This window comes from Oryzias latipes, chromosome 7, assembly GCF_053564925.1.
Source record: "Oryzias latipes strain Hd-rR chromosome 7, Olatipes_Hd-rR_3.1".
Lineage (NCBI taxonomy): Eukaryota > Metazoa > Chordata > Actinopteri > Beloniformes > Adrianichthyidae > Oryzias > Oryzias latipes.
The window spans coordinates 30,063,259-30,087,642 of NC_136243.1; the positions used below are offsets into that span (position 1 = coordinate 30,063,259).

Consider the following 24,384-nt stretch of genomic DNA (forward strand, 5'->3'; position numbering starts at 1 on the left):
CTCAACCCGTGCGCCCTGAAACGGTGTCGTATACGGAGAAAAACGCCACAAAAAAGGAAGAGACAAGATGAAAACAGAGCGCACCGCAGGGGGGATGCGAGGTAGAACAGGCCGTTAGTGGGCCAGTGTGTCACTGCTGCCGAAGAGGAGGAAGAGGGGAAGGGAGACGGAGAGAATCCCACTCCAAAGCCTGTAACCTATTGCTTAAGAACAAACAGTCTGTTATGTAATGTTTGAGGCAGAATCAGTCCAGCTAAAGCCCTGGAACAACCTCAGAGAAATCTGGCCCACTCACAACTATCATCAATCCAATGCCTCACCGTGCTTCATATCCACTTTCTGGTTGGTTTATTATCACCCCATTGAGAGATGCTTAAACTATCAAGAAATATAAACAAAGCTGTTCTTATTTGGTTATTGATCGCAAGCTTTTCCATAAAAAGAAAAACTTTCCACTGCTTTTATAATATAGATTGATGAGCAAGTTTATTTTCCAAAGGATAAAAATACTCTGCTCTGTCAATATCTGTGAGGAAAACACGTCTGTTTTTGAATTATGATAGAAAAAAAAGCCTGAAAATGTATGTAGGGAAAACGCTGCTCTTTAAGTTTAAGGAGAAAAACAATGACGAACCTTAATGACTTTTCTTCAGCAGAAGCTTCTTTGAGCAAACAGGACCATCAAACCCAGAGATAAACCCAAAGTGGAACAGAAACGATTAGTGGTTTAATCTCACGTTTTTTATTAATTACATAATGAATAAACTCTCCATAAGGAAAAGTGCATTTTATAATAATTTTATAGAAAGTAAGTGGCAGAAGAACTTTAATAAACGATTGTATTTTTACAATTACAGATAATTATATAAACTCTAGTTTCTGAGTGTTCTTCTTTTATTAAAGATGGTTGATGAGCTTTAAATTAAATGTAGACGATTAAAGAAAATGTGCCTCAAAGTCAGGCGTTAATACGTTTATGTCATGGAAAGTCATTTATTGTTGGCTTTAAACGTATTCAGTGGATTTTCTCCCAGAATCTCTATTTGTTAGCAAGAAAAAGGGAAACAATTTGAATGATACAAAATGTTGACTGAAAAAGTCAAATACAAATTTAATTTTATTTGTGTTCTGTTTTTTGTGTGTTCTGGTTTGGTTACATACCCGGTGAAATTGAGTTTGAATTCAAGAAATAAACCGATCATAAATCTTTTTTATTTATTTAAAAACAAAACCTTCAGAAAAAAAAAAACATTTATTGAATCTGGTTAATATAATAAATTCAGGTTATCAGCTTGGAGAGGTCTTTAAACTCTGATGTTGGCCATCATTGGGGGAAATAAAGACACTGCAGCGTTTGATCACGAGACTGCCCGGCGTAAGGTTATACAACACTGCAGCTTTTTCCAGAGAGGCACAGCAAACGCCATGTGGGAAAGGATTTCATGCTTAGGGATGAAAAGCCGCATTTCAGGTGATGGGATTGAAAAAGAGCACAAATAAAAAGGCATAAAAACATCAGTTCAATCAAAATGGTGTCTAGTTGTGAGATGAATTAATAAAAAACCAATAATAATAAATTTGGGAGACAAATTATTTCCTGAAAACGGTCGACAGAAGCTCCTTCTGCCTTTTGTTTCACAGGAGTCAATATGAGCAAAATGTATTTTTCTCTTGAAAGTATGCTTATCTGATCAAGGATCAGTGCTTACACAAACATCTGGAATTCGCCAGAATAAAAGGAGAACAGCCAGTTCATTTGCTTTTATTTGGTAAGCCTTATTTTAAGTGGTTAGAGCAAACTGGACGCCGGCGGCCTGAACAAGTTGAGGGTTCGGACCTCTCGCAGCCAACACACTCACTTTTATTCAGCTTTTACATAACCTGATTATGAAATCAAGGGGTCCATCATGCTGAAGCTAAACAGTTTTAAATGAACAAGTGTAAAAGTCTCACTCCAATCATCTTTTGATCTGGTGTAAAAGCATTCCTGGTGGTTTATGCAGTTTTTTTTAGCCAAAATCAAAGAATTTCTGCCGTTTTCTAGGACATAGTTTCTGCAGAGTGGCAGGAGCTCATTAAAAATTTGCCTCTAAACTGTGAGTGGAATTGTTGGTGCGGAGTAAGCCCCCCCTCATTTCCAATAATCCATCTGTTTAAAAGCACTCCCCCACTAGCTTACAACCCCTCACGCCCCCAACCTAACATTACTGCTGCAACAAAAATGGCGAGCAATGTCAGTTCCGAGCCAGACGCCAACTTGGACGGAGAAAACAAAAACTTCCATGGATCTATTCGTCTGCAAAGATCCATCAGAATGGAACACCTACAATTTTAGCACAGTTTAATTTGTTTTCAACATTGCCTTGTCATAACTACATGCATTAGTTTGCACTATTTTATATTAGATGCAGATAATAGCTTGCTTGAAAATGACCCATCTTTAATTTAAGATCATATTTGACACACAGGTTCTTATTTTTCTGGATGGATTCATCAAAACAAATCTGAAATTTCCATGAATTTTTATCCAACACACTTTTAGTTGATGGGGTCAAACGGCCTGCAGCTGAACTTGCTTCCTCGCCGGTTTAACCCCCTTACCTACTGCTCTGCTGAACCATCCGTTTTCCTCCACATGCTGGCATTTGCAGCATGGCCTAACCCTGCCTGCAGCCGCCAATCAGGCACAGGCACCGGTTTGGGTAACGGCGCACGCAGCCAATGGGAGGGCAGGACTCGGATGACAACAGGAGACGAAGGAACAAACTGGAGTTTGAGAAACCGGCAAAAGAAAAAACTCTGACGAGGACGAAATCCAATAAATTCAGCAGAAATGAATGAAAGTCAAGGAGATCGGTTGAGAACGGGACAAAAGCAAGGAGAGAACATCCAAAAGCAAGAGGGTGCACTAACCCTGCATGCTCGTTTAGGTGTCAATGCAGGGTTACACAACAACGTTAAGTAACTTGACCATCACAACCTTCTTCCACACAACATTTACCATTAAAGTCTGCCTTTCATCCAGCTCCCCTTTTCTGCAACTTCATGTTTCTGTGAACAGAAAAGCGGCGCTCTGCAGCACAGAAAATGATCCTTTTAAAGGTTTTTCTTTCTCCTCTCTAAACCTCGACACGGTTCAAGACGTTGCTTTTTACATTTTTACTGCTCACCGAGCGACCATTTTCATTTAGATGCTTCAGTCATGCTAAAACAGATCTGGAGTTGATGGTAATAAAAGTCACATACCTGCAAATGACTCAGATTCATCCAGAAGCAGCATGGTTTTTGAAGAATTCAAAAAAGGTTTTTTTTTCAGTCTCCCTTTCCAATCTCAAACCAAAATTAGAATGAGTTAGAGCTTCACTTGACCTCTTTTTTTTAGCCTCAACTATATTTCAGCTGGTCTTTATTCGCCTCAGTGACTGACTGACTGGCCACTCTGTTCTTCTCTCTGCTTAAAAACAATGTGAATGTGAGGATGAGGCAGGCAGGAGGGTTGGCAGATGAGAACTTACATAACCCTTCATGCTGAAACTGGGGCCCCGCTGAGGGGGGACTCATACGTCACAGTCCGATCAGCTCTCGTTCCTCCCCCTTCCATGAGAGAAAAAAAAAAGGGGCACATACAGAACAGCGAGCGCCCACACACTCATGCTGTTATTGTGTTTGCTGGCCAGCACAAGCATTTTAGCCTCAAGAACCTCTATAGAGCGATGACCCATTGATCAAAGCACACAAGTTTGAGGAATCCTTCAAATGTTTCAGAGGAGTCGGCACGCGAGCGTGAGAGGACAGGGTCAAACATGCACTTTTAAAACATCTATTCATAGATGATTCGCCGCTCTGTGCACATGTATGCAACAGAAACACGCCCATTAACCTTGTGGTGGGAGCAGCTAGCAGAGAGAGAGAGGAGCACAGGAAAAACATGGCTGCAGAAATTTGGGTCAAGGTCTCTGAAAAGACTTAAAAAGTGGACTTCAGAAAACTCACATATAAAAAAAAACAACCTCAAAGAACTTCGGAATCCCACTTATGCAGACAGGATGCATGGAACGCAAAAAGTGGTCTTAAAACGGAGACAAAGGTCAGCAGAGGATTTTAAAGTTCGAAAGGTTCACAGGGTCGTGGGGTCAGAGGAGGCAAAAATGAATAAAACCTTAAAAATGTTTTACGTTAGGATCTTAAAATATCTACTTTCATTTGTAAAAAGAAAAGAAAAGCTCTTTAAGGCTCATACCTGGTCACTCAGTGTTCAATAACAGAACAAGACCAACTTCTAAAGATGTATCCATAGCTCGGGGAATACTGTTATGAAAACTGGGCATTACTTTCCAACTCCTTTCACTTTGAGCATCAGCTGTAAAAGGAAATGTTGGGCAGCACGATTCGTTTTCACTGATAACTGAAACGCCACCGTTTTGGTGGTCAATTTGCATTTTAGAAGAGGAACAAGAACAACTCTTTTTTTTTTCTCATAATATATCTTATGAAACCTCTGAGCTGTGAATGGTCTGGCAGAAGAGGTGGCACTCCACCACATGTAGGTCAGGATGGTAGAACACCAGCCCCCCCACGCATGTGTCTGCAGGCATAGACTGTAATGAAATGTGAGGAAGGATCCTTGCCGGTGGAGAGATCAGTGACGACTGTCAGTCACCAAAGAGAGAGCAGAAGGCTTCGGCTCAGTCAGAAGAAATTTGAACTACTCACCCATGTCATGTGGCTCAAAGTTTTTTGTTTTTTTTTGGTCTCCTACTGAGAGATCCATGCCTCCTAAAGCTTTCACACTTACAAAATAAAGTCCCACTTCTCTACACAGCTAACACATTTCCTCACATAATCGTCCTCCTTGAGCTCTGGACGGAGAGTGTTGAGATGTGTGAGCGTCTCCTGACATCTAGCCTCGTCTCACAGAGTAACCGGCACTCTGGTGAGGACACGGAGCCATTGGGACAATTACAAAACAACGAGTCGCTGAAAGCGGCCTTAGCCTGTCGTGTGTAGGAGCCCCCCCTCACCGCAGGCTGTGCTGCTTTTCCTGTCCGCCTCTTCCTCCCCATTTCGGTTTCTCCCCTCCCCCTCCTGCTTCTAACACAGGAACTAGTGTGATGTCAGCAAGCCCCGCCCACTCCTAAGACATTGCCTTAGGTAACAGAGGTAATGGGGTTCAACCAGACCAACATAAAGAAGCACAGAGGGAGGAATACATGAGAGGATGAACAAAGGGGAAAAAAACTATAATTTTGCAAATTATATATTTCTAATTAAGAAAATGTACAAAATAATGGCATGAGTCACAATGATAAGGAAGAGGATGAAAACATGCAATTGTGAAAGTAATTAATTTTATTTAATTATTAAAAGACAAAAAAATAAACTCAATTATTCTTTGCTCAGAGTTTGCTAAACTAATGTAAATGAAATCAAAACCAGAAATAAACTTTGCTTTCCAATTACCAAATAAAAAACTAAAGAAATAAATCAAATTAAACATAACAAAAAATGCAGCCATTATGAAAAAATAAGGTTGTAAAGATAGTTTTTATTTGTGATATTGACTAAGGTTAGTAAATCTGAATGACAAAAATAATGATAAAAGAATGAAAACCCAAAGCAAAAAGTCAGTGTTTTAGGGTAAAATCTGAAAAGAAAAGGTGCTGATTCCAAACAACCATGTGAACCCCAGGAGCTTTTTTTTTTTTTTAAACCGTGTTGGTGAAGGGGGATTATCATTTACAGATCACGTTACACACATGGGGGGCAGAGGGTCAGCGGCGACACTCACATGACTGCACCCACTAACCCGCTTCGCCATGAAGCCCGAGGGAGGGAGTGCACAGCCGAGAATGGTGAGGTGGGGGAGGATCAGGCCAAGCATCGACGTTTAGACTCGTCTGCTTAGTAACGTATGAATTTGGTCACACAGTCACCTTTGCCACACTACCACAGTTCTGCTATCTGGTCACGCCTCCTGTGAGGGACAAGAGCTCACATTTCACAGTTTACATAACCTCAACTGACCATAAAAAGGCACAGAAAAGTAGATTGTGGAAAGACATGAGTCATGTTATTTAACCATTTGCTGAACTTGGACATGGAAACTAATGTAATGAGGCAAAACCTTATGAATGAAAAACTGGCTTACTCCTAGCCCTATTAAAAAAAAAAAGGTTTATTCAATTTGCAGAACAGAATGTTGTAGAGAATATATTCGTTTATATGAAACAAACTTTTTTCCAAGCAATCCAAAATATATTGCTTTAGGCAAGTGACGGTGAAAGTTAGATCCCATTAATTTCTGTTTACACATTTATTTATTTATAACCTGGGTTAATGAAGTCCGGAAAGATCTTCCGTTTTGCAGCCCCTTCTCCCAGCCACAACCTAAGTGACTAAAGTCAAGCTGGCTATGACTCATGCGGCTTTAGGGGCCCCAGGATAACTCTGCTTAGCTATCTTGAGCTTTGTACCCAGCAAACTATTTGAAACTTGCCAAGATTTCAAACCTTGTTTCTAGAGATTTAAGAGATTTTCCCAATTTTTAAGTTGTTTTATAACATGATCCAGGGGAATACTGGATTCCGATTGGCTGCTTGGTGTGGATTTTTCGTGATAAAGGACAGTAAAAATGAAGTTCCAGTCACATAGCCCCAATGTTCTAAATCACTGATGGCAAATTTGTTTCAGTTCTCTTACAGCCAAAACCTAAAAACTCATGCATTCTTAAATGGTCTTAATAAATACCGTACATTTATCTCACTGGTTTATCAATATGGTAACAGGAGCAAGTGCAATTTTATTACAAACATGACATTTCAAAGTCATGATGGATAAACTCATCCCGATGAAATCAACAATATTTTAGATAGATAGAAACCTTTATTTCAGCAGGCAAAACATTTTCATTTACAATGTTGGCCTAAAAATGCTACAAACAATTAAAGGAGAGGGAAGAAAACAACAAAAATGTTTTAGACGTATTAAATTACTGATTAGTGTTTTATATATTTATTAAGTTTTCAGTTTTAAAACATAGAACAAACAAACTCAAAACCCAGTCCCCCACCCCCTGCTGCTGTCAGTGTCATATACACCAATATCAATTTTAGTAATGGAAATATAAGGAAATAAAATGGTACAAGTTATAAGCAGAAAAAATTACTGATTAAGAAAACACTTACACAACTCTTTATTCAGCGTTTAAAAATGGAGAGTGGTTTCAGAGTTTGCAAATGCGGTATGTTTTGATAGAAGTTCCAATCATTTAGAGCAGCAAAACGAAAAGACATAAGGCCACAGGAGGACCGTGTTTTTGGAAGTTTCAATTTGAGGAGTTGTGAAGAACGAGTGTTGTATCTTGAAGGATACTCTAATTGTAGTAACTGTTTTATATATGGAGGCAAGAGACCAAGCAAACTTTTGTAAATGAACACAAGCCTGTGACTGCAAATGGGACGGGACTGCAAAGAAGGCCAATTAACCTGAGAGTACAGCAGGCAGTGGTGTTTCCTGTAAGGGGCAAAAGTAACGAAACGAACTGCAGAGTGAAGGATTGTGTCCAGTCTTTGAAGACTTCCTTTGCAGGCACGGCAATAGATCATATCACCATTTTCAAACAAAGGAAGAATACACATTTCAACGACAATCTTTATAGCTTTTACTTTTTCCAAAGTAAACTTTAAAATTGGTCAAATTTGAATTAATGAATTATTTTTTTATTTATTTTTTTTATACTACATTTACAACACAGCTGCTTTTTCAAACATGCTGTTTTTTGTCAGGAAATAAAATGTTTAAACACTGAAACACAAATTTATAGACTTTTTTTAATTTAAGAGCAGCTGGAAGGGGTTGTTAAACATTACATTTCTTGTCCGGTCCAACAAAAAAGATTTTCAAATATGATTAAAATAAATAAAATTTGGTTTCGATTACAAAAGGGGTTTATTCAGACGTACCTCTGGTTTGTCAGAAGATTCATAAGCCCTGTTGTTAAAGTAAAATATGTCCAACACAAGAGGCCTTCAGCTCTCATCTGTTTTCCCAGCGGTTGGACAGGACAAGTTAAAAAAAAACAAGAAAACAATACATTTCTTCATCCTGTATGATAGATGTATAAAAACTAAAAACTTGAACAGAAACACACGTCAAAGGAAGTCTCTCCTGACTTTTCAGTTGGCGTACTTCTGTCTGTTGTGAGTCTTCCTGCAACGTATGTCATGTAGACGACACCAAGAAAACATTAAAATTGTTCAGATCACGCTAATTTCTGAGAGTAAACGATAAATCAAAATGATCATTCAAACTCATTTAATTGCTAAACTGTAGTGTTCAATGAAACTATCCCAAATTTGGACCAAAATAATGTATTTTTTTGTGTGCTAAAAAACAGAAGAGATCACCATCAAATAAAACAGTTACATCATAGAATAAAAAATCAAATCAAGTAAAAAAAGATCCAGTCTGATTCAGGCTGTTTACTGATCATCTTTACCAACTAGTCAGCCAGTTACATGATCAACACCGCACACAAATATATAAACACACACAAAAACTGAGTCACTCTAACGCAGGAACAGACACAAGCATGTGTGCTGTGATCCGGCAGTCTGATGAATCAACATGTAGACCGGCTGCATCAACTCCTACACTTGACTCGGTGCAAAAGCCGCAATCAGGTCACCCACACACCAACACGCAATATTACAAAGCTTCTCTCTTTGGGATATCCCATTTATTTTCACAACCAAATCTAAAAGTTGATCATCTTTGTTACAAAATCTTAATTTACCATAACAGGACCCTAAATGACACATTCCTTCACATTAGGATAGTTCTACGGTCCAGTTGGTAATGGATTACACAAAAGATAGATTACACAGGACAACACTAGTTTGTATTCCTTTTAACAAAAGTACTTTTAAAATAGTTTGATTTTGCCTTTAATCTTCTGTCTCGATGCTATAAATTGAGTTTATAACACAGCGGTGCAACACTGGAGCTTTCCTTTTCCGTAGCTTTGCATTATAAGAGTGCGACTACAGCAAAAGCTATCAACAACAAAAATGGAGGACATCCAGCAGCTCTGCCCCCCCCCCTCTTTGCTTTTGGTAGTTTGTGTATACAAGTTATGTAATGTTGTCTGAAAGAAGATTGCGGGCAGCGAAGAGGAATACGTTGGCCCTAGATTGGTGCTTTCTTTGATCGTAATGACCTTCCACCAATTAATGGGTTTCATTGTCTGATGAAAGTAGCTCCGCCCCAACCATTCCGTTCCATTTTTCTGTCGACCTACAACCAATGGGGGCCCAAAAATGGTATGATTCTGTTCAATGGGTCCATTTTCTAAAAAAAAAAAAAGCTCAAAATACTGGACCGGACCGTACTGTTCAATGGAAATGAGGCCTTAGTGGCTATTTAGTCTGGGACATGTGTCCTTGGTAAGTTTTCCCATAGCAGATGAGCCAAACTAAAAGCGGTTCAAGTGCCCCTTATGGAAATAATAAAAACAAGGTCCCCTATGTGGCCAAAACTAACATCATCAGGGGCTTATTCTGGAGGCAGGCCCAAGGTTGGAGCACAAGGGCGATGGAACGTGGCCAAGCTACAACCAAAAAGACTATGTACCCTGCCTTCCCTCTAGGCCACAGTCTGCAGCCTTTAATGCTAAAAGAGCCATCTGGGCCTGTTACTATAGACTTAAACTCAACAAGAGCCACAAAATCCCACTTCTTTTACTTTTGACAGAGGCACATACAAGTTCCTTTCAAAATAATGCACATCCCGTGTCAAATAAGATCCTGATGCACTTGAATTAAAAATGCAAGAAAACCTAAGTCAAACAAGTGATTTTCTATCATTATGACATTGGTGCACCTCTATCCTTTTTCCCCTTTTACTACCAAATATAATCATAAAACCATTTGTGTATAATCCAATGTTTTTTAAATCTATGCAATTACATACTGTAATAGCTTAGCCTCTGAACAGCAACTAGACACTGTTGTGCAGCAAAAGATCAGAATATGTATTTGAGCTCATTCTAATAACACACTTCTCTGACAGTAGATCAAACCTTTTATCATCATTTTGCTCAGACCAGACGTGTAAAAATCTAAACAAAAATGACAAAAAGCAGCAGAGCAACCGGCTAATTAAAAAACGATTACTTTTCCCGTCTGCTGGAATTAAAGTGTGTGGGCAGCGTGAGTAAACATGTCACCAGATCTTATGACAGCCCCATATGAACTACACACACTCAGCAACTCTGAAAGCCATGTCAGCTCCTGATTAACACCACCGCAGCATTGTGCTTTAGAAAAGAACATTTTATTTTAAAATATCTGTTTTTATCTTGGCTTCCTTAATTCCCAGTGCGACTTGTTGGATGTGTGGACTCACTTTTACACCCAGATGTTCTTCCACTGACTTTAATACATTCTTTAATGTTTTTCTGTGCTCTGCAACAAAACAAAAATAAAAACCGCCTAAAATGATACCACAGAATGAATAAAAAGGTTTACATGACAAATGTTTACCATAAGTATTATTGAAAATGTGTCTACATGTGCTGCAGCGACAATATTTCTTTCAAAGTGTTGCACTTTAGATTTGAACCTTGTCAACATGGTGAATCTATCAGTTCATGCAAATATTTTTAGTAAAATAAAGAACTATAATCAAAATTGCAATGATATAGGCTGAGAAATTGTATTAGAAGTGTCTGCCAAACAGAAAAATGCTTATTCACTACATTATACAGTTGCACATTTTCTGTATGGCTATTGACAGGGTTGTTCGTGATCGCTATGACAAAAAAATTTCTGAAGTCAAAGTAATTCTCCAACTCAAAACTGTCTCCACCTTAAATTAAAATGACAATTTGAACCCCTCTGAGCAGCGGATACTTTCAGAAGTATTCAGATACAGAACAGAGCTCACAACAAGTTACCGGTATGTAAAGTTGCATAAAATAAGATAGGAGTAAAAAAAAAAAAAACAAAGGAAAAATGAAAGCTGATATTAATAGCATCATACTTGATGTTGGCAGTGGCTTGACCCATTAATAAGTTAATGTTATTAACAAATCAAGTGTATCTTAATACATGAACATCAATACTTTTTTTTAAAATTCCCTTGTCAATATATCAAGGTACTTTATCCTTTAGATTGTAAAAATACCTAAACATGGCACGATAGGTTGATTTGAACCAATTGCATGTATATGGCAGGAATTTAGTAAAATAACACACAAATTCAACAAATGAATGCGAATATATAAAGACAAAGACTAAAGTTACAAACAAGAAGAAAATGGTAGAACAAGAAAACAAAGGGATAAAAAGGGGGATGTTAAATAAGGATGGGCCACTCATCTCTGAGGAGGCCAGTGTCTTGGTGACAGTCGTTATAGCAACAATGGGACAGATCGGGAAGACAGGAGGGGGGTTGATGTCACAGAAGCAAAAATATACTAAGACAAAGATAAACAAGCAAACAAATTTTACTTAGACCTGATGAAATGAGACGTCCTCGTACTGCTGCTCTCATGATGGGCTGTGATTTTTTAAAATTGATTCTTTAATCTATTTAAACTATCTAGTTGGTCAACTGAGGTTATTTTTTATGTGCTAAAAAGTAAAAAATTCGTCAGCCACCAAGTGTGAAAGTTCTCCCTCTTAAAAAGATGAGAGAGGTCTGTAATTTGAGGGACGGAAGGAGAAAAGAAAATCCAGAGAATTACATTGTCCGATTTTTAACTACCGTATTTTCTGGACTACAAGCCGCTACTTTTTCTCTAGGTTTTGAACTGTGCGGCTTGTACAAATGTGCGGCTATTCTGTGGATTTTTCTACCACCGCTAGGGGCGCTCTATAACCGGAATTAGAATTATAAAAATAAATGAGAGACGAAAAATCAATGCAAAGAAGAAAAGACTACACTACTTTTTCTTTAGCAGATAGACCACGCACTGCAAATTACTAAGTGGTCATTCTTTTTCAAATCCTCGCCACTTCATCATGGAAACCAAACGAAAAAGTTCATACGATGCAAGTTTTAAGTTGAAGGCCATCGAGCTTGCTATCCAGGAAGGAAACCGCGCTGCTGCACGTAAGCTTAGCGTCAATGAATCTATGGTGAGACGTTGGAGGCGGCAGCAGGAAGAGCTCATGTTTCTCTTTCGGCTTTTCCCATCAGGGGTCGCCACAGCGAACAAGTCGCATGGGAAACTTGGCAATGTTTTACGCCGGATGCCCTTCCTGACGCAACCTTCTCAAACCGGGCTTGGGACCGGCACAGAGGTAGAGAAGGGAACAGGGAACAGCCTGGAGTCGAACCCGGGTTTCACGGACGGAAGGCGCCGCAGACCAGCACGAGCTAAACCGGCAGGGCAGCAGGAAGAGCTCATGCAATGTAAAAAGTCCACAAAAGCTTTCAGAGGACATAAAAGCAGGTGGCCTGAACTTGAAAATGTCCTGGAGGACTGGGTGAACACACAGAGGTGGCCGAGGTGTATCAACTGTACAGACACAACTGAAAGCCAAAACAATCGCCCGCGAAATGAATATTGAAGATTTCAAAGCTGGGCCATCATGGTGTTTCAGGTTGATGAGACGTAAAAACCTGTCTATCAGGGCACGGACCACTCTCTGTCAACAACTCCCCCCTGACTACCAGGAAAAAGTTGAAAACCTTCGAAAATTTGTAGAAACGAAGTTGCAAAAAAGTGCATCGGACCAGACGACATCATAAATATGGATGAAGTGCCTTTGAGGTTAGATCTGCATCTGACCAGGACTGTTAACAAGACAGGAGCATCACCCGTGTTGTTGAAAACAACAGGCCACGAGAGGATGCCCTTCACCAGCGTTCTGGCGTGGACGGCATCTGGACAAAAACTTCCACCGATGATCATTTTTAAGCGCGCAACAATGCCGAAAGAACAACTCCCGAAAGGCATAGTGGTCAAAGTTGACTCCAAAGGGTGGATGATGGAAAGCATTATGAAGGAATGGTTAACGGAGTGCTATGGTAAGTGCCCGGGAGGATTTTCTCAACGGAAAAAAGCCCTGCTTGTTTTGGATAGCATGAAGGCGCACATCACAGATTCTGTGAAAGCAGCGATTAAAAAAACTAACTCCATTCCAGCTGTGATTCCTGGAGGTACAACAAAGTATTTGCAGCCACTTGACATCAGTGTGAATCAGGATTTAAAGCTGCACTCCGGGTTGAGTGGGAGACTTGGATGACGAGTGGCGAGAAGTCTTTCACAAAAACTGGCCGTATGCGAAAAGCTTTTCCAATGTGTGTCAGTGGATCCTAACAGCGTGGAGTGCTTTAAAGAATCCACCATCAGCAACGGGTTGCGAAAGGCCGGACTGCTACGCAAAGAGAGTGGCGGACCTTCAGAGCCGACTTTAACGGAGGACGACAGTGACACGGAGAGCGAGACTGATGGAGACAGATGTGATGAAGCGCTTCTGAGACTGTTCAACTCCGACACTGAAAAAGATGACTTCATGGGTTTCAGCGAAGATGATTAAAGCAACTTGTGGTTTCAAACATTGGAGAAATGAAGGTAAATAAATACTGGTCATGTTCTCTTGGTTCTGTTAATCAGCAAAGTTGCTGTTCGGAAAGAATCTGTTCGGGTTCATTTTTATTTACAGTACAAAATCGTTCTGTTCATGCAGCAAATGTTAGTTTTTCCATATAGATATCTGCGGCTTTTAGGCCGGTGCAGTTTGTATTTCTTTTTTTTTTTTTTAAATACAGCAGAAGACATACAATACCACTGATAATCTCCCTCCATCTGGGACTCCACGCAAGATCTACCCCTGTGGGGTCAAAATGATCACAATAATGGTGAGCAAAACCCCCAGAACCACACAGGGGGGACCTAGTGAATACCATCGGTTACACACTACACCGCCAGGAACTCAAATCCTGCAGTGCCAGACGTGTACCCCAAAGAACACTATACCTACTGTGAAGCATGGGGGTGGAAACATCATGCTTTGGGGCTGTTTTTCACCAAAGGGACCAGGACGGCTGATCTGTGTACAGGAAAGAATATATAGGGCCATGTGTGGTCAGATTTTGAGTGAAATCCTCCTTCTATCAGCAAGGGCATTGAAGATGAAACACTGTCCGGGTAACAAAGGAGTGGCTTCATAAAAAGCATTTCAAGGTCCTGGAGGTCCTAGCCAGTCTCCAAATCTCAACCCCACCTCTTTTGAGGTGAAAGTCTGTGTTTCCCAGCGAAAGCCCCAAAACCTCATTGCTCTAGAGGACATCTGCACGGAGGAATGGGCCAACATACCAGCAACAGTTTGTGAAAACCTTATGAAGACCTACAGAAAACGTTTGACTGCTGTCATTGCCAACAAATGGGAATAACAAAGTATTGAGTTGAACTTTTGTTATTGACCAAAGACTAATTGTTCCACCATAATATACAAATAAATTCTTTAAAAATCAGACGATGTGATTTTTTCCCCCCCATCTTTCTCATTTTGTCTCTAATAGATAAAGTATACCTATGATGAAAATTACAGGCTTCTCTCATCCTTTTAAGTGGGAAATTTGCACAATTGGTGGTTAATTAAATAATTTTTTGCTCCACTGCATATGACTTGATAATTCAACTTGATAATTCTTCTAAATAAAAAAGCAAAGATAAAAGCTCGGATTTCCACATTTTTATGTGTCCTCGATGCATCTTAAAGTTAAAGTCCCATTGGTTGTCACAAATCTGGGTGTGTAAAATTTGTTTGTCATATTTTATCCCCTGGGGGAGCGGTGCTCTGAAGACAAGCTTGGAAGCTATTGGTGGTTTAACCTTCCCAATCATACCCCTTAATGCTGAGTGTCAAGGAGGGAGGCATTTTTCGAGTCTTTGGTTTCTCTCGGCCGTGGATTTGAATTCACAAGGCCACCGAGTTATCTACCAAACAGGGTTCTAATTTGGTGCAGTCTCACATGTGCAATGAGAAGGTCATTGCACATCCTGTATAGGATGGCTGGTCCATTATGAGTGTATTTAAAGAGAATAAAAAAGTAAATAAATTCTGTAAACTCCATCACCAGGCTCCATTTCTTAAATAATGACATATTTAAAGACCCACTCCGATTGAAATTGCGTTTTTTTTTTTTGACATGATCTTGTTTCATTTTTTATGATGGAGGACATTATGAAGAAAAAGTTTGAATTTCATTTCTTTTTTAAAATCTTTGTGAATCAGGAGCTGGTGTAAAAAATGCAGTTTGAAAAATATCGTATTTGTTAGGTAGAAAACATACTGGGTGGACCACAAGCTCCCTGCTTCGCTCCATTCTGATGCAACCACTTGTAGACAAATAGATCCATGTACGTCTTAGTTTTCCTCGTCTGAGCTGGAATCTTGCTAGGAACTACATAAAAACCTTGCTGATGGGTAGTTGTGACCCTGCAGACAATTTTGATTGTTTTTTTTGTTGTGTTGTCAATCAAATCGGATGGGGGTCCCCAAATCCAGGCCTTGAGGACCGGTGTCCTACATGTTTTCCAACCAACCTGCCATTGAAGCTCCTTATTGGTTAAACACACCTGATCAAGGTAATCAGCAGCAAATAAGGCAGGGTTTATGGAAAACCAGCAGGACACCGGCCCTTGAGGCCTGGATGTGGGGACCCCTGAAGTAGAATAAAGCCTTAAATCAGTTTTTTAAACTTTTTTTTCTTTTTGCATCAGTGTTGTGTGTCCTTAAAAACGAGTTTTCCTATTCACTGAACATACTGTGTGTGCTGCACCACAGTGTTTTTTTCTCCTCTGGAACTTTCAAAACTCCATCACTGACTATCTAAGGTTAAGGCTCACCTCTGCAGGCTCAGGCTTTGAACATTTCCTGTTACACTGAGTCAGTTGTTGCACTGCTGCAGTAAAAATGGATTTTAAGCTCCACCAGTAAGCAGGAAGAACCCGAGTCGCTGTTTGAGAATGATTAATGGCTCCGAGTCATCATCCTCATTTCTCTGCCACCACCCTTTCTCACACACATTTTCAGGTTCAGTCTTATTGCACAGCCACCATTGCAGCCCTATGGCAGCATGCACGCTGCTAATGTAATTAGGACAGTGGAAGTGTTTGTGGCTGCATTTCTGTGCATTTGTGAGAAGATGGTAACATGGGGAGGGGTTCCTGCTAAGCAGATGAAATGGAAAACAACATGAGAGTGCATGTATGTTGGTGTATGTCAATCTGTTACATTTAAATGGGCATTTAATCTCAGTGATGTGAAGCCTGAAGGGTCTCAATAGATGGAGAACTACAGAAAAGCAGTTTCCAGGAACAGACAAGTGTGGTCCACACCGATCATTTTTCCTGGCAACTTGATAAGGATGGTGCATTCAGATCAGATCAGAAAGCAATTCTAAAATCATTTTTATGATGTAAAAAGTTTTTTGTTGCATAACTAAAGGTCTCAGACCAGTTCAAATTAGTTCTCTCTCTCTTGTTGCAGGAATTTTAAAAAATAACCTGTGATAGACTAAATCTGCATAGTAGACTTTTTTTTAATTTGATGTTTTAAGGCTGTAAAACCCCTAACACACTTTATACACTTTTCTCTCAATAAAAAACCCCAAACAATTTTTGTATATTTGGCTTTCTCAACACATTCTGTATGGGAGACATAGCATGGAGAAGGTTGACTGACAGTGGTCTACAGCCAATCGGGATGCAGAATACGATGCAAAAGGGAGCAAAGTTGCACAACAAAAATCCACGAAATGGGAGAGATCGCACAAGGTGAAACAGTGTATAGTGAGGGACCACCTGTATTGGATAATGGGATCCTGATCATTTTTGCTCAACTGTATCAATGTAGACAATGAGAATAATAGCTGGAGAAGGTGTAAAATAGCTGGAGAAGGTGTAACCTCCTTTTTATATTTTTGAATACTTTTTATATTTTATCTTATATTGTCTTATTTCACAGTTCTAGTTTTTTATTTATTTTTGACTTTTTTGTAATTCCACCGGAAAAATTGCACTGTAATTTCGTTGTACATGTACAATGACAATAAAGATATTTCTATATTTCTATATAATGAAAAGTTGACTATGAAGGATCTTTTCAGTCATTTCCTCTCAGAATTTAATTTTATGTCAGGAATAGCCCCATGGATGTTTTTTGTTTTGTTGTTGTAGTTTCTAGCTTAAAATAGCCTTAGTGGAGCTAAATAATCTTCAATGTTTTTACTGTTAAACCTTAGTATCTCTTTGGACAGGTGAGGATCACTTTTCCACACCATGCCGGTTTAGATTTGATCTCCTCTCAATAACTAACACATTCGTCTAAAAAGACATTTTAATTTGAGTTATCTTTGACTAATAATTAAATCAGTTTGATGATGATAAAAATGCAAACAAATGAGAAATCTGGAACAATTACCTGGAATTTAAGACAGAAAAAAATAAAATAAATAAACTTTAGTGCCTCTCTTTATCCAGAACATGTTGGTTCTTCTTGCAGCAAGCTAGGTTTTTGGTGCACCAAAAATGGAAAACGGTACACAAAGTTTACAAGGTTAAACAAATGTTCAAACAGCTAATCATAAACCTTCAACTTAGAAGCTTAAAGTAAGATAGAAACAAGAAAATAGAAGGAAGAACTAAAATTCAAGGACACTTGCCTTATCAATAATTGTTGTGTCTTTGCCTTACTGCACTCAGAAGGAACTTTAAGGCCTGCAGGGCCTTTACAATGTGTTTCTGATTAAGCTGCAAATCCTGTCAAGTCTTTACTAAAGTGCAGCTTTTCTCTCTTAATAAACTAATGTAATCAGCACCTTTGTTTTTCACAAAGAATTTTAATCGCCATGAAACATTCATCTTTACACAATATGTGTACGCACACTCAGACAGGAACATCTACACTTAACAGAGCTGATGGATGACTCATTGAGTTATGTAACAAATAGTAGCATCAAAGTTTTTTTTCTTTCTGAGAGGACAGAACTGTACGGTCTGCTGAAGGGAGCTGGTCTGCTCATGAATGCAAAGATAGCACTTCGTTGTATCTGTGAGGTTTCTGAGAAACCAACATGAAGATTTTCTAGCAGAAAAAGAAATACTGAACAATCCTAAAAAGAAAATAGTGAATAAAAGAAACTCAAGCTCATTCCAGAAATGGAGGATATTCAAAACTCCTGAGAAGTAAACCTTCACTTTTCTACTTTTCTGCTACATATTCATCAACAAAAATAGCGTAATAAACTGATTAGCTCAGGGACACACGTGCGTCACACATTTCATGAATAATAAATATTAGTTGAAGTTACAAGAGACATCAATAAAATAAATAATACCCCCAAAAAAATCAATTTGATTTCAACTGTTTTATTTAAGATTTGGACATTACAGGGTGTGAGAGAAGGGAAAATGGCTATTTAGGGGGTACTCCAGGATTATTTGGTATTTTTAAAACTATTTCCAAGCATTCTTTTCTATTTGTTGTAGATTTGGTCTCAAGACAAGTAAATTTATTCAGAAACTAGATGTCTAAGTGTTTTGTATGTGGATTATTGGAAATATGAAGGGTGCGAAGTAAAATGTTCTCCAATTCTGGAATTAACCCAATACTGTCTTTTTATGTTTTTACCTGAAGCACACCTACCTGAGCCAAAGTTAGGGCTTCAAATAAACATTTCTCTTAATTTTTTATTTGTCTTTAATTTGTCTCCTTTGAGGATGTTCTGTTGTATTTGACCTTTAAAAAGCAGATTCAATGGAAATGTTTTCCCCATTTTAAAATCCGTTCACTTTGCTGCATCAGATAATCCCGAAAACATTCAGTTAACCCTTGTGCTATCTTAGGCACTTTAACGTTGGGAGTTGGGTCATCTAGACCCACTAGACAGTGCTCTGAACCTTTTTTCTTCAATGATTTGTGAACCTCACTGGTGTCCACGGATTACATGAAATCTTTCCACCTTTATCCACCTATGTCATGGTTGGAGAACATGTCAAAGTAAGGGTGGGGTCATCTAAGATAGCACAAGGGGTTAAGGAAGTCTCCATGTTGACTCACCATAAATCACCTCATCTTCATCGTCATCCTCATCGCTGATACAGACGATCTGTCGCACTCTTTTCCTCCCATCATGGCATTCCTCTCTGTCGTTGGACATCCTGAGATGATGGTTACTGCTACCTCTGCATAGCCACAATGTGCACACCTGGAAGGCAGGGAAATGCAGGAAGTCACTCGGTTTAATTCACCAGAGAAAGAAAATGTGCTGCACTTTACATTATTTAGTCCAGTTGTTGCTAAAAACAAAATGTTTCTGTAAACCAAAATGATTCACTTTCATGGAAGAAGCATGATTCCGATGAGTTTAGTAGCTAAAAACAATAGTCAAATAAATGGTTTGAAAGGGCCTAAATCACGTAAATTAAACTTTTTAAACTTTTAAGTGTATCATAATGTTTTTCATTCCTCACAAAATCAATTCCAAAGCTGTATTTTGATTCATTCATGCATTTCTGAGTATTCCTCTAAAAACCTGCGCTAAAGTAGGTAAAGTATATGGATATACTTTACTCATGTATATGGATATACTTTACTCTAAAAGACTTAAGAATAGCATGATATAGGCCCTTTAAAGTTTCTGCTCGACATCCAACTCCAGGACATGATGCAATGGTTTGAATCAAACACTTGTTGAAACAGCCTCACAACGACTGTGGCGTTTTCCTGAGTTTTGGAGACAGAAACAAACATAATAGAGAAATATAAGAGCATCTTCCCTAATAAAAACCAGTCATTAAAAATGAAAAACAGATGGATTTGATGTTGTGCTTTCGCCTTACTGCCAGATCACCAGATGTAGCTGATCCTGATGTACAAAACCCATCTGTGTATCTATTTATTCATTACTGGAGACCTGTTTTTTTTTTGGTTTTAGACAGATCTTTATAAGAAACAGCAAAGGAAACCTGACAGAGAGGAGAATGACAAAGCAAATGATGGCAGAAAGACACCATGACCCATGAGCACATGTCAAGAGTTTTCTCATTGAGATATTCTGTGCCTCAGAATAAAAAGTCGATAAAAAAAATTTGTGATCTATATTTTGTCTCTGTTTACCAACAGCTTCACTAACCACATACAAAATGATTTTTATCAAGCAGAAAATATAATAAAATAGAATAATTTCAACACAAATCAGAAAACAATTCTAAAAAGAAAAAGCACTATTGTGTTAGCTAAGCATTTCCAGGTAAAACGAATAAATCCCTCCAGTCTATATTTCCAGACAGTCGCACTGAAAGGTTTATTCTTGACTGCCAGCCAACTCACCTTGCATAACATTAGACAGCCGTTACACAACAGGCAGTTCTGGCCAAACTGACTTCATAGTTTAGCCTCGAGAGAGCCACATAAATACAAAGAAACTGGCAGAATGGGCTCTGGACTAAAAATCAGAAGAAGAAAAAAGCAAAAGAGTAAAATTTCTAATCTGCATTGCTCTGTACATTTTGAACATGTATGCTCTGTACAGATGAGATCATCTGCTTTCCCGGGGAGGGGGGGGGGGGGGGTCTTGAGTTTACAGCTCAAGGGAACTATGGGTCATGTGCAAATCTCATATTGCTCCTGTTATTTAAAAGTAGTTAAAACGTCCAGTTTTGGACCAGCACAATAAATGTTTCCTGTGTCAATCATCACACAAAAATATTAAAATATGCAGTAGCTTCTTCCAGCTAATAGCTTCATACAGACATTTAACAAAATAGTTTTTGAAGAGCACAAACTGAAGTAGACTTGATGAAAATGGATGTGCTCCCATCCAAAACAAGAAGCAAAGGTTTATTCTACACAAGTGAATTAAAGTACAAGTTTGTGAAAATGAAGTCAGGGAACATCTGAGACAGAAAAAAAAAAGAGGACAACCAGCTAGTCGCAATTTCTTTTTCAACAATTATAAAGATGAATAAACCAAAGAAAAACAGTTGAAACAAATGTGCGAATTTTAGGCAATAACATGTTACATAACAGACCAAGGCTTAAATCCTTCTTACCGGATGCAACCCCTTTAACAGCCTGTATGTAAAAGAGGTTAAATAAACACCCATCCAAATACAGAGGTGTAGCTACACTGACAAACTTCCTTTTCACCATCCATTCAAAAGTTCTGTCTAAAAAATACATGGTTGTTATATAACTGTATCAAGCACCTTTAAAAAATATATTTAATTGCAGAAAAAGTACATTAAAAATGAACTCTTATCCATCTTCCAACTTCATCAGATGGGTTATCAATTTTAAACCAAAATTCTGATTTTTTAACTCAATAGTGACAAAGGAGAATGAGAAAGTAGGTCCATTCATAAGATATGATGCGAACTAGGGCTGCACAGTATGAGGAAAACTCGCGATATGCGAAATTAGAGATTTATATTGCGATAACGATATAATTTGCGGTAAATAAACAAATAGCAAAATAACCAAAAACATCATTCACAATTCACTGCAAGAGTTTAAAAATTATACTCCAAATGACCCTCAACGACATAGGTGACAAACATCTAACATAATAGGCCTCCATCTGATTGGTCAACAACTTGAAGGCGTCCATCTGATTGGTCAAAGCATTAAGGGATTTATTTGATTCGTTAAATGCTTCAAGCTGCCATAAGATTGTTTGAACACACTTAAGGTTCACAATTTATTGCAATTTTCGTCGTCTTTTGCGATATACATATTGCAGAGCTGGATATTGCGATTACAATAATTATATTGTAATATATTGTGCAGGTCTAGTGTAAAAATATACAAGAACATTGTTTAGTCAATTTTTTTAAACTGCAGTGAACAAAAACATGATTACATATTGCATAAAACGAATCAGTTTTCTGTTGCATCCTATTTGGAAGGTAAAGTAGAAAATGATGGAATAAGATGTTCTCTTGTGACAAACAAAAGAGCCCATCATTGAATGCAGCATTATGTTTGCTTGGATGAGGAGGTTCACACGATATTCACATCATGAACTTTCTCTCACAGCTGCTGGTAAATGCATGCAAATGATTGGCTTACAGACCTGTTTTAGCTTTTTCCCATACTGAATGGTGAACAGTGCAAACTTGACTTAAACTTGAATGATGAGCAAGAACTTTTAATGTGTAGCAGCGTTCGTAGTAGAATCTGATATGAAATCTGGAAAATATGTCTAAAGAGAAGTTCTTAGCATTCATGCGTTCTCAGTTAGCAGGAAGTCAGCTGACTGCGCTACAAGAAAATGTATGCAGTCATAACAAGGATGGCTTCAACCAGAGTGAATGCAGCCGTCTATGCATCCTCTTTAGAAATCAGCCTCTGTAAAATGTATTCACATATCTAAACATGCAGCTAAATATTCTAAAGTAGTTTTAATTGCTGTGAGAGCAGTTTTTACTGCCAAACAATTAAGAGTGAATTCTACACCATTTTCCCCTCTTTTTTTTTTTTGGTAGCAGACATGCACTAAAGTGCCTAGATCATGCAAAATCAACTTTTTTGAGTTTTTGCGTGTATTGTTATGTTAATTCCTCACAAAAGATTACCCCAAAGTTTGCTCCATTCCTGCATCTCTGAGTAATCCTCTAAAACCCTGATCTCTGAGCGGGTTGGTTTGCACATTGTGACATCACAAAGTGAGGAACAGCCCCTTCCAGGAAGAGTCTGTGCTGCCTGCACAGCCCCCGGTCTAGCACACACGCACACAGCAGTGATCTGCAAAAATGCTTATTTTTTATATGCACAATATGCACATCCATCTTTGAAAAAGTTTGGATGCTGTTTGTTTTCGTGGGAGAAATGCATACACACTGCAGAGATCGCGTTGTCTTACTTCCAGATAGTAAAATGAACAGTAAAAATGACTTGTATTTCATTTAAAAAATTCATTCTTTAGTGTGTCAAAGATATGGAGATAGTTCACTCTGAAAGGCTTAAGAATAACATGATATAGGCTCTTTGAAAAAATCTAACCAGTTAGAAATGATCCCAAATCTCAGTTTAGCATGCTTTTATTTTTACTTTTGATGCGTTTAGGATCAACAGAGTGGTACTGAAACTGATTGAATGTATCCTACAGATTCATTTCTCGCATAAAGAGCCATTTATCATCATTACAAGTCTTTACAGAAATAATTTTTCTCCCCATCATTTTAATAAAAATGAAAATTTCAGACAAAATTATTTTCATCTTTTTAGAAACTTATCAAATAAATAACAATGGAGGAAAAAAAATGTAGATTACAAAACGTTATTTTGTGATATGCATTTTAAAAAACTATTGGGAGACTTGAAAAAAAGACCCACCCAAAAAAAACCTTAACAAATGAGGGGAAAAAAGAAAGAGGAAAAAATGAATACCTTTGTATCTTGAACAGCATGATGCCAAACAGTGCCTGTAAAAGCTTTTCACTGACAATTCAGGAATAAAAAACCCTTTAGAGCAGTTTAGAAAGCTCACCTGCTGCCAGGGTAACTATACTAGTCGTTTCCTCCTTTCCTTATTGTTGGCAACAGCCTGCTGCTATGTTGTCCTGCGCAGACATTTTACAACGCATTTTGTGCGAGCATCTTCACTTATCTCATATCAACACACAGCTGATAATAGACCAAAATAACTGCTTTGCTCTGAATATAACAGGCCGTCACCTGTCATGTTTTTTTATGGCATTAAAACAAATCTTGCTATACAATGGTCTGGGTAAATACTCAATTCTGATTGGCTGCAGGGTGTTTATTAAAAAGGGATAACGGACACGTAAAAAAAGAATTTCTGGTCGAAAAGCCTGAATGTTCAATATGACAGCACAAGTTGGTAACCCGAACAACAGAACTTGAAACATAGGTGGACATACGTTCTTCCACGGTTTATCACAACAGCAACCGTAGAAACAATCTCTGTCCTTCCAATTGCTCTATGATGGACATGCCAGGATCTATATCACATTTTTCCATCAACAGCCATCTTCCCCTTAATTGGAAATAGTTTTTTGTCTGTCTTTCTGCCTTGCTAACCATATTTCTTGAGAGTTAATATGTGTTTACACATACATTTTTTTATTAATTAAAGCGTTTGTTGACACTCATTTAGTGTCCAGGGTTAATGATGAATATTTCTTGCAATGAAAGCGATCTAAGACTATTTGGAGACTTTGTTTCTTTGCAACAAACTTTTGCATCATCATCTGGACAAAAACATGGGGTAAGAGGTGAACTAAAGGGATGCTTTGTGTCACATATAGCCGATTTACCACTTTCCTCTGCTGGTAAGTCTTCATACAACAGCTGCAGCAGAGCGACTTGAAGGCTTTAGCCATCATAACGTGTCCCGCCTCGC

General features: G+C 38.4%; 1 protein-coding gene across 6 annotated transcripts in view; it reads right to left on the reverse strand.

Annotated features, from left to right (window-relative positions):
* Positions 1 to 24,384, reverse strand: part of LOC101167365 (helicase ARIP4) — a 56,010-nt gene that overhangs the window by 25,888 nt on the left and 5,738 nt on the right. For 2 of the 6 annotated variants that reach the window (XM_023956420.2, XM_023956419.2), the window contains exon 2: positions 19,077 to 19,224. In XM_023956420.2, the coding sequence (XP_023812188.1) occupies positions 19,077 to 19,176 (100 nt within the window). In that variant the 5' untranslated portion in view covers positions 19,177 to 19,224. Of the gene's footprint in view, positions 1 to 3,246; positions 3,526 to 4,713; positions 5,018 to 19,076; positions 19,225 to 24,384 lie in introns of those variants that run through there. The other 4 variants (XM_078949575.1, XM_023956421.2, XM_023956422.2 and 1 more) reach the window with 4 other exon arrangements.